This window comes from Amblyomma americanum, chromosome 1 (assembly GCF_052857255.1).
Source record: "Amblyomma americanum isolate KBUSLIRL-KWMA chromosome 1, ASM5285725v1, whole genome shotgun sequence".
In the NCBI taxonomy this organism is placed as follows: domain Eukaryota; kingdom Metazoa; phylum Arthropoda; class Arachnida; order Ixodida; family Ixodidae; genus Amblyomma; species Amblyomma americanum.
This window is the reverse complement of record NC_135497.1, coordinates 523,745,953-523,759,492: the sequence shown is the minus strand read 5'-3', so window position 1 is coordinate 523,759,492 and position 13,540 is coordinate 523,745,953. Positions and strand designations below refer to the sequence as shown.

The 13,540-nt window shown below is 48.6% G+C and overlaps 1 protein-coding gene across 1 annotated transcript in view; it reads left to right on the top strand.

Moving 5' to 3' along the window:
• The window catches only part of LOC144107307 (uncharacterized), a 102,209-nt gene that overhangs the window by 73,783 nt on the left and 14,886 nt on the right, over positions 1-13,540 (top strand). Inside the window, exon 5 of the mRNA XM_077640304.1 lies at positions 12,197-12,254. Within this exon, the coding sequence (XP_077496430.1) occupies positions 12,197-12,254 (58 nt within the window). The remainder of the gene's footprint in view (positions 1-12,196; positions 12,255-13,540) is intronic.

Genomic DNA, 13,540 nt, shown 5'->3' with positions numbered 1-13,540 from the left:
AGACTTTAACGTGGGCGATCAAGGGCTCATTTTTGACACAGACCGCACCACTAAGATGGCCCCGAAGTGGTTCGGTCCCGTCACAGTAATTGGGTGTGAGAGGCAACATTCGTATCGGGTAGAGAACGAGCAGGGAAAAAGATCAGTCATGCACGCCAACCGGATGAGACCGTACTATGCGAGGGTGAGTCATATTGGGGTGGTGTTTGATGAAGATCATGAGTTTGGGGAAGTAGGGTGCGCGCCACAAGTTGCGCCACCGCTACGAGACGAGGAACTAATACCATTAGAAAAGTTAGCCCACCTACGGGAGCAGGAGCAGAATGAAGTGCGAAGACTGTTCACAAAGCACCTCTCACTTTTCGATGGCAAGCCGGGACAGGCAAAAGTAGGTGTACACCGAATTGAGCTAGAAGAAGGGTTCGAAGCGAAAAAAGCTTTTCCTTATCGGGTGCCTGAACTACTCAAGAAAGAAGTAAGCCGCCAAGTGGAGGAGTTACTTAAGTTAGGATGAATGTATCCTGTAGAAAGTGAATTTGCACTCCCAGTTGTGTGCGTGGGAAAGAAAGCTGGGTCGGTGCGAATGTGTATTGACTACCGAACTTTGAATGCAGGAACTCGTTCAGACGCGTTTCCGATGACTAACTCCCAGGAGCTAATTTTTCGGGTCGGCTGCGCGCAGTTTATCACGCTAGTGGATTTAAAGCGTGGCTACTGGCAGATACCGATGGACCCGCACAGCCAAGCGCTTACCGCATTTGTGACGCATGAGGGGCATTATGCGTGGGCAGTGATGCCCTTTGGGCTTAAGAACTCTGCAGCGACCTTCCAAAGAATAGTCAATACGCTCCTATCTAAGCACCAAGACTACGCCACTGCATATCTGGATGATATACCAATTTTCTCCAATACTTGGAAGGAACACCTAGAGCACATCAATGCTATCTTTTGGCTGCCTAGAAGGGCCGGACTAAAGGCTAGCCCTGAAAAATGTCAAGTAGGACAGCCTCACATTCGCTATCTAGGACACATAGTGGGTTCAGGGACGCATGCACCTGACCCGGAGAAGATATCCGCCATAAAAGGCTTTGTGCAGCCTAACACAAAGAAAGAGCTGCGAAGCTTGCTAGGATTATGTGGATATTATAGAGAATACGTGCCTAGATACGCTGAAATAGCTGGCCCCCTAACGACTTTGACTAAGCGGGGCGTTCCCAGCTTGATCCCATGGCCAGAAGATGCGCAGCGCGTATTAGAAGAGCGGAAAGACTCGCTCTGCAGAGCAGTGGCATTGAGCACTCCACAACCTCACCAACCGTATTGGCTTTTCACTGACGCATCAGCGACGGCTGCCGGGGCTTGCTTGGCACCAATGACAGAAGAGGGCAAAGAAAGGCCTATAGGATTCGCGAGTCAACGCTTCGACGCGACTCAGGCGAGATGGTCGACCATAGAGCGCGAAGCGTTCGCTATTATATGGGCTCTTAAGAAGTTCGATTATTGGCTCTTTGGCGCTGTGGTCAATGTCGTCTCTGACCGCAACCCCCTGTCATACTTGACGACGTGCACTCGACACGGGGCAAAATTGGCTAGATGGGCGCTGGCACTCCAGCGCTATAACATAACGATGAAACATAGAAAAGGCACCAAGAATGGAAACGCAGATGCGCTATCCAGGCTCCCCAACTTGACATGGGAGCCAGTCGGTACCACCATGCCAGCCTAGACAGGGCGTGAATGTTCCCACTCAACCGACGCTCGATGAGCAGGGTGCCGTGTGTTGAAGTCGGGCACTTACGAAGAGACTTCTGCCTGGCGTCTGCATAGAACGGTGCCCGTGAGTGTTGTGCGCAGACTTGTGAACAGTGATGAACAATGTGGCATTGTGTGTGCTTCTAATGTGGACTCTGCGCAGTGCATGATGTTGCTGCCCATTTAGTGAACTTTACAGCAGCTTGCACCAATGTTGCGCTTCAGCTTATTTTATTGATTGTTTCTTTGCTTTGGTTCTCGAAGTGCCGAGTACCCAGGAGAAACTGTGCCCCCGGAGAGCTGACACTTGTAATGTGAAAGTATTGCGGCCTCTTTGCTAGTAAGCATAAACGAGCTGAAAGCAAGCTCGGTTTATACTCTTAGAGGGGGCGTGTAAGGCCGTCCTTTTTTTTCCAGCTGCATACCTTTGCAAAAAGTGGGGCGCCGGCACACGCGGAAACCGCTCCCCAGTATAAGCGAGAGCCCCCGAGTGCTTACGGGGAACGAAAACGGTACGGTCGCTTGGCGCACGGACCCCCCCCCCCCCCCCCCCTTAACGACGTGGGCTATCGCCGGGAAGGCAACCGCAGCGTCCCGCCGGGCCTCGTGAACAAAAGCGCATTCCCCGGAGGGCCGTGACGGACACCTGTCATGGCGCACAGGCAGTACTCGCCAAGAATGTGGGAAGACAGGCGCTAGTGAACAAAAGCGCATTCCCAGGAGGGCCGTGACGGTCACCTGTCATGGCGGACAGGCAGCACTCGCCAAGAATGTGGGAAGACAGGCGCTAGTGAACAAAAGCGCATTCTCTGGAAGGCCGTGACGGACACCTGTTTTGGCGGACAGGCGAGACAAGACAAGAATGTGGGAAGACAGGGGCGATTCCCAGAGCGACAGACGAACCCCTTCATGCTTATTAGCTGTGTCCCGCCGTCGGTAGAGCGGCAGCATCGTGGGCCCTTTCGCCCCCTCCTCTGTTGCTGACGGGCGACGCAGACCGATGATGGGTGGCGAAATGCCTAAGGCAAGGATTAGCTCCGAAGGAAAAGCGTGTGGATACTCTCACTTGAGAGAGAGTGGTGGCGTATTTGTTTTTTATTTAGTTTGTGTTGTTAACAAGACTCTGGGTTAGAGGCTAAGCCTAACCCAAGGGGTTGTCCCTCGCATGTTATTTTTGATTGGAGAATTGATGCTTAGGGCGAGCCACTGAAAATGACCGCCCTTAGTCCTTGGTTAATCAAGTGCTTAAAAGCGCATGTAAACGGATGCAGTCGAGTCTGAGCTGGGGCTCCATGCTTAGCATGTAATTTGATGCTACTTAGGCTCTAACCTGCCCGGTCGATGAGTAAAGTGGTGCAAAGTTTGTTCTTTTTTAAATTCAGTTCTGCTTTTTCCAGTTTAACTCTCTCTATATGTATGTTGTAAATATATGCTCTGCTGTCATCATCTACAAGCTCGCCTCCTGTTCATCTTCCAAGCCGAACGACACTAGAGGAAGGGTTTGTGAACCATCCTCGAAGCAACGAACGACCTTCTGAAATTCTACTGTATGTATGTATGTATGCAGGTATGCATGCATGCATGTATATAGTCCTATGTACGTTTAATTTTATTTGTCACACTTTGTTTTTCAATGCTTCATCCCAGTTTCTCCACATAGCTAATCATTGCTATTGCTGCTGCTCCCTGTCTTGCTTGGGAAACATTATTGACCTGCTGATCGTGTCATGGCTTGCGCACTGTGTTGCAGCCGGTTATCCACCTTTGACTTAATTGCACCAGAGGGGACGCGTTGATGCTGTGCTTGAGGCGAACCGTAGTGGGGTCGATGGTTTCGTGGGATGGTTCTGCAGACCATGCTCTGCACACAGGAGGGCTCCGTGCTTCTTTGTCAAGCATGAGTGCTTTGCAAGCCCCTTTTTGCTCATTTCTCGACGTGCACTATTGCTTCGGTGTTAACTTTGGTACACTTTTCCCCTGGATGTTTTTTGCTGGGACACGGTGCTTACTGGTATGAGTACCGTGTTCACGTGGCTGCTCTGCACAGTGCATTTTTCACATATGCTTGAGCTTTAGAAGCGAGTTACATTTCTGTTATGGGCATGCCCGTCCCAGAATAAATGTCTAATTTTTGATAACAGGATGAGTGTTACAATGCAAAAACGAGACAGCGTTCGCCCAGTCGCGACCATTTACAAAACAAACAAAATGCTTAGCTACAGATTTTTCACTCCCTGTTTTGGGACTCTCAGCTCCCGACACTTTGTTAGTTTCTTTGCTTTAAATTGTGAAATTTAGCACTCGGTTATATTTTTTTATTTTAGTTCTTTTTATTTTTTTGTACGTCTGTTAAGCTTGCAAACAATCCTGCGCGTTTGTCATTTTGCTGTTACCATTGTGTCAAACTATGGCTTTCTTTGTTTTATTGCGCGCGTCCTTTTTTTCGTCAGCTATCCAGCTACCTTTTCGGCCTCCACCACACCAGCCTTAGGGTATTTTCTTTTATCCAAATCCGAAGCAGAGAGAGACGTCTTCTCTCTACACCCGCATCGTCACCTCTAATATTCTTTCCGGTGGCACGATTGCTCCTTAGTTTTTGTAAAATCTCTTTACCTTGTGCGCATGTTTTTTTCTATATTTTTCTGCTCCGTATTTTTTGGCTCATTTTAACGTCCGTGGTACATAGTAAATAAGTCTCTTTCATAGTGCTTAGTGTGATTGATTGTTGGCTATTTCTTCATTATTCCTTCGTTCGTGCCTATCTTTTTTATCTTTTGTTTCTTTTTTTAGTTTCGGTACTTATTTAGTGTTTTTATTTTCCGTATTTTTGTCTTAGAACTTTTACTCACGTTTTCTTTTTTCATCTTCTATCTACTGTACTTCTAGCATCTCATCGTTCACTTCTAGGGGGTCACATTGTCTCGGTTGTTCACTTTTTATCCTCTATTCGTTTTATATATTCACTTCACATCCTCAGCCGCCGCGGTGGCTCAGTGGTTACAGCCCTCGGGTGGTGACCTGTAAGGCGCGGGTTTTATTACGGTTGCAGTGGTCAAAATTTGATTGACGCAAAACTTCAGTGGCCCGTGTGCTGTGTGATATCAGTGCACGTTAAAGAACCCCAGGTGGTCGAAATTTCCGGAGCCCTTCACTACGGCATTCCGCATAGCCTGAGTCGGTTTGGGACGATAAACCCCCCTAAAGCTTCTTCACACCCTCGCTTCTTTCTTATCGCCGTTTTACTACATGGTCTCCAGCGCTTCCTTTTTCATGAAATGTCATAACTAGACCGTGCTGGTCACCTCATTTTTTATCTGCACTAGCGTACAGGTCTAGCCGTTGTTCGAGTGAATTTGCTTTCCTCATATTCTATTGCAAGAAGATGCAAGTTGATGAAGTCGACGACGTACAATACGCAGCGCACGAGGGAGGAAAATTTTATTAAGAAAATCGGGAGGATGAGCCGGCGCAGTTGTTGAATGCCGACTCTTCTTGGTCTGGGTCCCTAGCCCGGGATGCCGCAAGATCCCACCGCCTCGCGAGCTCGGCGTGCGAGGGCGGCTTGCGCATTCGAGGAGGAAGGTCTCCCAAGCCTCTTTAGTTGGGGGTGGGGTGGGGAGGGAAGTGGGGACTCTGTTGACAGGCCCACACCACGTGGGAGTGTGTTGCAGTTTAACACGAGGCGTGATCGGCTGTGACGGTAGCCTAGTGCTTTCGTGTAGTGGGTAGCGAAGCTGACCTGTTCACGCTGTCGTCGGTTCGAAACCCTGTCGCGGCAATAATAATTTTATTTCCGCAGGTATCTGAGAGGCTTTTAGCAGACATCGGTTTTTATGGTATTGCTAATGAAGTGGTGCTCTCGAAAAAGAAACGGATAATGAAGGGTGTTATTTCAATTTCCTTCATAAGCGCTCATTGTATTGCGTCGAAGAAGAATGTTGCATCACTACATAGAATAAAACGGTGGTCAGTGGTCTCTGACGTATTGCACAGGCGGCAATTCGCTAAAGCTGTCTTTACAGGCAGTGACGATGTGTGCACTTTAAAGAAAAACTTTCGTCATGATTTGTTGTTTGCAGTCTTTGAACATGTAAATATTGGTGACCTTTAGCTCAAGGGCATGAGATTGCCATAAGGAGTTCCATACAAGGTTAATTGTTAACCAAGAGCTAACGAAACCTATATTATTGAAATTCACTGATCGCCCAGGGCGTCGATTATCGCCTTCATTGTTTACTTATATCTTGAACTCCTTTGCCTCAGCACTAATAACAGCGCACCTGCCCGAGGTGTTCTCCTCGTCAATGTGAAATTAATATTTTTGCCTATTCTGATTACATCGCACTCTTTTGTTCTGACAAAAAGAGTGAACTTGAGGCATTAATTTTGGCTGAACAATTTGGTAAGCATCAGGTGCGGCTCTTAATTTAAATAAACCCAAAAAATTTCGGTTTGGTCATTGCAGTATGAGGCCAGGTCAATTTGGTGGCATACGTTGAGCCTGCGGCGCCCTTCAGTACCTAGCATTTTCTCTACAGTAAATTGGCAACAGCGGATCCTACTGGGATTCACAGATAATGTCCAAGAGGCGGCAAACCCAGGCTTGAGTGGGTAGGAAACTGTCTGTGTTTCCTGTGGCTCATATCTGCAACAGTTTCTTATTTTCAGAACTTGCGTACTTCCGGCAGGTTCTACGTTGTGCGAGTAAGAAATTGCAGGTGATGCACAGAATATTCGCTATATTCGTATGGCGCTCCCAATAGGAGCCCCCGCGTCGTGAATAACCTGTTTCTTTCTCTAGAGTGTGGCGGAACTGTACTTGTTCACTCACTCGTGCGTCAGCTCGTTTCGCGTTTTTGCTTTTTCAAAATGCGAACCACACTTTTTTAGTAGCTCTGCTTATTAGGCGTCTTAGTGGTCTCTGCATTTCCTATTCTCATCGACTGGACAAACTCGTGAGGGCCTTCAAAAGGATTCCTTGGGGAATTTGCTGCCGCCTTCAATTTACTCACTCTGCACTTTAGATTGCCTGTGTAGCATGTCGAGAAGACATATCACTCAGGTGCTTACGCGTTATTTGTTGCATATAGCGTTGTGTCGGTAACCATATCTGCAGTTTCAGGACACCAGTGTTTTAAAGCATATTAAGTTACTCTGTATATAACGGTTTACGGTTTTTGGGGGTTTAACGTCCCAAAGCGACTCGGGCTGTGAGGAACGCCGTAGTGAAGGGCTCCGGAAACTTCGACCACCTGGGTTTCTTTAACGTGCGCTGACATCGCACAGTACACAGGGCTCTAGGATTTCGCCTCCATCGAAATTTGACCGCCACGGCCGGGATCGAGCCCGCGTATTTCGGGCCAGCAGCAGAGCGCCATAAGCACTAAGCCGCATCGAACAACGTTCTGTTATGCTGTCGGCGCAACCAATCAACCCTCCTGAGAACTGCTACTCTCTCGCGCTGTGCACTGCTTAGTGTCGTCTTCATCAACGTCCATTGTTGAGCAATGGATCCAGAACACACCAGTATCGCAGTGCCGTTTTTAGGTGCCTTAAGCCGTCCCAAAATTATATAGTGCACTGCCTCTAAGGCGGGCTTTTTCAGGTGAAGAAATGGCGGCCTAACAGTCTTCCTTCTCGATATACACCTCACTGCGCTGTAAGAGAAGGGAGGAAGGTGGGGAGAAAGCCGGAAGAGTGAGAGCAAAAAAAAAAACAGAAGGACGGAAAGGCAGGGAGGGGAGGGTAATCAGTCGATTACAAGTAGGCTACCCAAGCACATGGGGACGGGAACGAAGGGAACAATAGGAAGGAAGCAGCGGCAACGAAATGAGTTTTTGACGTGTCCATCGACCGTGTCGATCCTTATCTGGCGAGTACGCACTGCATATTTTCTACTTCCAGCAGCGTCCCTGTGAGGCCTAGAAACGAGAGCGAAAACTATGGCAGCACAGAGCGTGTAGAATGGACAATCTATATGATTGTCATGGTTTTGTCGAGTAAGTGACTGAGCAGCAGAGGAACTGAGGTTACCAATCATTGATTTCGCCGATCTTTGCCTGAAGCATTCATGCGCGCACGCAGTGGATGTGCTAAACACACATACAGTAGTTGTGTTTTCAGCTGCTGTCTTTCAGCCGCTGCCATCCAACCTATAACGTTTCACTTTTTGATCGCGTAATGAAGGAATAAACAGGCAACAGCAGACCCGTATTTTTCGAATGCTTTTGAATGCAAGTGTATTTGTCTGCAGCAGCGATGATATTTGGAAGTTTGCAGGCATAGTGTGGGAGCAGCTGGCAAATTATATGGTTAATTGGTCTTTGCCCTGCAGTAGTTGAAATCGGGGTAATGATGATGATAATTTTTTAGCACAATCTCCCCTCTGCCCTCGATGGCTAAATGGCTTTTTGAAGAGTCGCTTCCTTGGCTGTGAGAAGCAACGAGTAGACCATAAGTTAATATTGTCTGCAAACATGGCGTAGCCGATGTCCTTTTGAGCAGTTAGTTGGTAGCCCAAAAGGCCCATGGCAACATGTAAAGAGAGGGCGGAGAGGACTGCTCCTTGCGGGTGCTCTTATTAGGAATGGTCCAGGGTTGCGATCGCGTGGCGCCCATGACGATTGTTGAGGTGCGGTCGGGGGAGGAAGGCGGTGATGTGCTGCTAGATGCGGGGCCGCACTTGATATGATTGAGGCTGTTCAGGATGGCTGTGTGGGCGATGTTGTCAAATGCCCCCGTGATGCCCAGGGTGATGAGAAGGTGTTTTTTTTCAGATGGGACCCCCGTTAGTAGATCGTTTCGTAGCAGGAGTCCGGCGTGTTAGGTGTATAGTCCAGGGCGGAAAAAAAGCATGTATGGGCGAAAGAGGTTCGTAGCCTCAATACAGTTTCGGCGATGAGCCGTTCATAGATCTTACCGAGGCAAGACGTCAGGAATATTGGGCGGATTGCCTTAATATATGCAGGTGTCTTGGAATTGGAAATGAGGATGACCTCCGCGTGTTTTCAGTCTGTAGGGAGTTGTCAAGGACCCGTTATTGCTCATTTAGGTATATTTTGACGGATTGAATGTTTTCGCTGGGGAGGTTCCGTATGATAGCATTTGTAATTTTTTTCTGCTCCCGGGAGCTAGACTTAGTGGCCAACTGCACAGCGGCATAGGCCCCTCCATGGGTTAGGGGGGAATCCATTTCTTGGTTGGGGAGTCAGGTGTATGGTGTATGGAGCAACGGCTGTGGGCGGGAGGCAGGTAGCAAAGTGCTGTGTGCGAAGCTCGTCGAGCAGAGCTTGGTCCAAACCCCTACAGGTGTAGCCTGTGGTCTGCAGGGTGCGATGCGTAGCGCCTTTAGTGATGTCCGTGTTGTGGAGGCCCCTGAGGATAGTCCAGATTTTAATGTATTTAGTGTACCATTGACAGGATCACGAAAGAGGAGCCAATTTTGGGGGGACAGGCGGAAGGCATAGTCTTGGGCTTGCTCATTGATATGTGCTTTCCGGCGCGTAAGTGCGCGATTGTGCTTTCATCGTCGCCATCTACGCCGGAGGCCCTGCCCTGCGTCCCAGAGGTGTAGGAGGTGGTTTTCAGCTGAGGGGTGTTCACTGCGTTGCAGGCTGCGGCTGTGTTTTAGTGATGCCCGCATAGGGATTGGGTTCGTTTCGTTTTGTCTGCTCTGGATTATGGTAGAGGTGTGGTCTCCTGGAATTTATTCCAGTCTGTGATGCGGATGGTGCCTATTGGTTTTCGGTGTTGTGTGGACGGGATACTGATCGATAGGATGAAATTACCTCTTGCGAGGTCTTCCCCTGACTTGGTCCTGGCATCTCGTTGAATGTTCAGGGTGAAAGTGAGATCGGGGGAGCTATCATGGGATATGCCATTAGCCAGGCGGGTGGGTGAGGTGAAGTCGGTGATGAGATTCAGTCCCAGTGCATCTACTGCGTCCTGTAGGTGGCTGCTTTAGCTGTATCAGTGCGGTATGCCCATGTAATGGGGGGGGGGGGGGGCGTTGAAGTCTCCCAGCAGCACTATGCGACTGCGTTGGGCCAAGAGGTGATATTCCAAGAAGAGACAACCAAACAAGGCCTGCTTCTTCTTAGAGGTGCTATAAACGTTGAGAAAGAAAGCGCTCTGTTCTCTCTTCTTTTCGCGAACAACCTCGATAAGGATGTGGTCGAGGCCGTCTTGTTCCATGGTAAGGAGGATGCGCTCATGGATTTGGTGACGAAGGATGCCACTACACCACTTCACTAGTGAGGGTGCCATTACGAGTGGTAGGCACGCGCTGTTTGTAGGCGAATAGTAAGCGTTTGAGATCTCGAGGGTCTAGTAGTCATTACGGGAAGATACTTTGGGGGCGGAATACGGCCTTGCACTCTTACTGGAGAAGCATGGGTAGGCGATGATGGCGGGGTGGTGGAGGTTTAATTTGGGCTTGCGATAGGCGGGGAGAACGGTGACTCCTGCTACCATGACGGCCTCTCGTTTAGCTAGTGAGCGGTGATTGTATCTTGAGAGGTAGAGATTCCAGTCATAGGCTGGTTCCTTCACGGTCGTCCTTGCAGGAGGGTCCTGACTGGATTAAGGAGGAAGGTTGGCCGGAGAAGCGGTAGAATCCATCTCTTTCACCACGTCGACACTTGCGGGGAGTTGGGCACACGACTGGCTGCTCACAAACGCGACGGGAACTGCGTCTGGAGCAGCGTTCATATCAGGTGGCTGTGACATGACTGCGTCTTACCTAGCCGGGGTAGGCGTAGAAGGCGAAGCTTCTGCCGGGGCGTTCGGAGGCCCGAAAAGTTGGGTTACGCCCGCCGGCCGGGCTCCACAAATGCCCCGGAGGTGCCTATTGATGTCCGGTCATCTGTAGTAAAAATTAAGAAGGGTCCGAACAATTGAACTAAGGAAATTACGGAAAAAGTGTGAAGCCCATGCGAGGCGCGTCCATACTAATGGCCACCAAGCGGAGTGAATGAGAGACCAGTAGCTATATCAAGCCAGGCACGGTTTTACCAGCTGGGCAACTTTCTTTGGCCATCTGCAATTTTGTTGGTGCAGTTACTTGAAGATCATGCGGTTTCTTTAGGCAAACATCGTTTTCGGTTAATTATCCCGAAAAACTGACTCACTGAAATAGTGTCAAGTCATGGGAAGAAGCCGTTTGTTTATTTCTTTCAAATCAGTGAGTGAAATGCAAAAGCTGAGCAGGCATTACAATCTTGTATCGTACAACTTTTATATCTGCAGGAAGATATGCTCTAAAACGGTGTTGTGTGTTTAGGCTGTCCTGCAGAGTGATATATGCGTCACCGTAATCTGAAAATGATTTAGCGAACCATAAATTTCAGCTTCCCAGCTGCTAATCTCAGTTCCCAATGTTGACAGTTAATGAGCAAAGAACTGCCAATTAATTTGTACTAGAAATACTTTAGGACTTCAAATAAAGGTATTTATTGTTGAAAACTCTACGAGCATACCTGCGCGTGCTCTATTATTTGGAACCCTGCGATGCAAGAAAAAAGACAGCCAGGCTGCATGCAAGGTTGGTGAAGAACATATGTAGTATTTGAAAGATCGCTGCCTGGCGCAGCTGACAATGTGCTTTAGGCAAGCACCATAGACGGAGTAGCACCGGAGACGGCAATCGATATCACGGAACTCACTGGCCGCACCTCACCTGGTTCAGAGCTCGTTCGGAGCTAATCGCAATCACGTGGTTGTGCATATTACGTCACATGAGAAGATCAGGAAGCCCACAGTCGCGCTCTGGTTATTACATGATTTATTTTATCTTCAGTCGTGTTGGCATGCCCTTGTTATTACCAGCGCCTTAGCATCATGACATAATTATGTCGCATGCGGGCTTGCTACCGTAGCGAGCATGACACTACATGCCCATGTCGGAACGCAGAAAAAAAAAGAATCAATGGATATCAACAGCCCAAGGGAGGAAGATTACTTAGGCAGCGGGTTAGAGATATAAAGTAGATGAGCTTTGGCGTTGTTCTGTGTGCAGTTTCAGGTGATTATTTCGCCATGCAGCTATGTGTCCCGTCGTTTACCCTTTCGATGCAAGTGTAATGATGGGCGTGAAACCGCAGTGCGTGTCACGTCTCAGAGAGTGGATAATTACCGCCGCAGAACAGTGCGCTTTCCAATGAAGAACAGAGTACCTTCGTTTTTGAAACTTCCCAATTTTTTGACAGCATTCAGGAATATCCGCCACTATTTCTAACCTCACACTCTGACACATTTTACCACAGCTGCGGTATAGTCTTAATATAATATAGACTTCTTAATATCGGTGCAGTAATGAACCGAGGCCCTCAGTCACGGCACTTCGGTGGTCACCTGTGCTGCTGCTTTCAAAGACTCAAGACAGTCAAAACACAACTGTAGAGTCTGCTAGCACTTTAGCCTCTATGAATTTGATTGCTCATTTCAGGGAGAGGTCACTAAGCCAGATCGAGTTCTTCAGGGTCCTGGAGGAGAAGATAAACAGGGTAAGTAAAATCGCAAAACAAACAGCCAGCTGTCAATCATATGTAACCAGAACTCCAATTTTAGTGTGTGGTATGACTAAAGATACACTGAAGCAGCGTGCAACATGACCCGCAAATTGAAACCGGTAAATGATTAGCAAAGGTAGAGGTATAAGCAATATCAGGGGGAAGACGGGAGTTCGTGGCCTCAGCAATTCACAAAGCGACGTTTGCAACAGTCGACGAGCTTGGGCGGCATCGGAGCCATGCGCGGAAAGAGCAACCGGCCATGCTTTCTGGGCCCTTAACGTGCTTTCGGACACTTGCCGTCGGTTCTCACCGCACCTCGGCGAAAACGGTGCGTGAAGTGCGGCCACGCGCTCCAGTGTTTCCTCTCATGTTGCCTTTAGGTTTGAACGAAAACATCTTTGACGGAAATCCGCCTCGTTCGGTTCTTCCCAATTCTCAGCTATTTCCAACTATTCCCTCTAGGTGTACGTTGCTCGTAACGGCAGCGTAATAGTACTGCATTGTGAACTGTATTTTTCGGGAATGCGTGCTGACTACGGAATCGCCATGACGGCTCCTTCCGTCGGCGCAGTTGGTCACTATCTCAAGGAGAATCGCTGTAAGAAAGCGACGTTTCGAAGGGTGTAGAAACGCAGGTACGAAATAGGACTACGCTGCAGGCTTAAAGCACCGCAGTGTGGTAAGATGCGTTGTGTCACGGCTATTAGCAGCTTTTTCACGTTCACGTTAGACAACGATTCAAAGCAACCAGCTTGTAGTGTAACGCACTAAATGACCATGAAATTTAGTTCTGCGCCACAGTGTATTAAGTGTGTTTCACGAGCAGGCATCTGAAGTTAACGACGCACTGAGTGAGAGGCCGTTTTGGACTATGCCTGACTGGTTTTTCTGTCAATTTCGGATCCTTTTTTCTGTCCCTAACTGCATATTGAGTTTCGATGCCGAAGTTTTCAGCTCGAAGCATGCGCTCCAATCCACGTCGCTCGTTCGGATACCTAAGGGGTTTATGATGCCTATGCGAATGGTACGAAGGAATGAGGTCTGCACGGAAGGTATCCGACCAGGCGTACTGTCTCCGAAAATTCTGTGTTGCATTGCGTCTTATTTAGCCTTCAGCTAGAGGAGGAAGCCACTGAGGGCGCAGAGGTAATCAATCTCATTTATAGCCCGCGCTATTGTCTGAGAGACCACTGAACCAACTCATGTGCAGTGCAGGTGTCACATTCAATATGGCTGAGAATGACAGGGAGAGGAGAAAATCTATGTCAGCGGTTCAA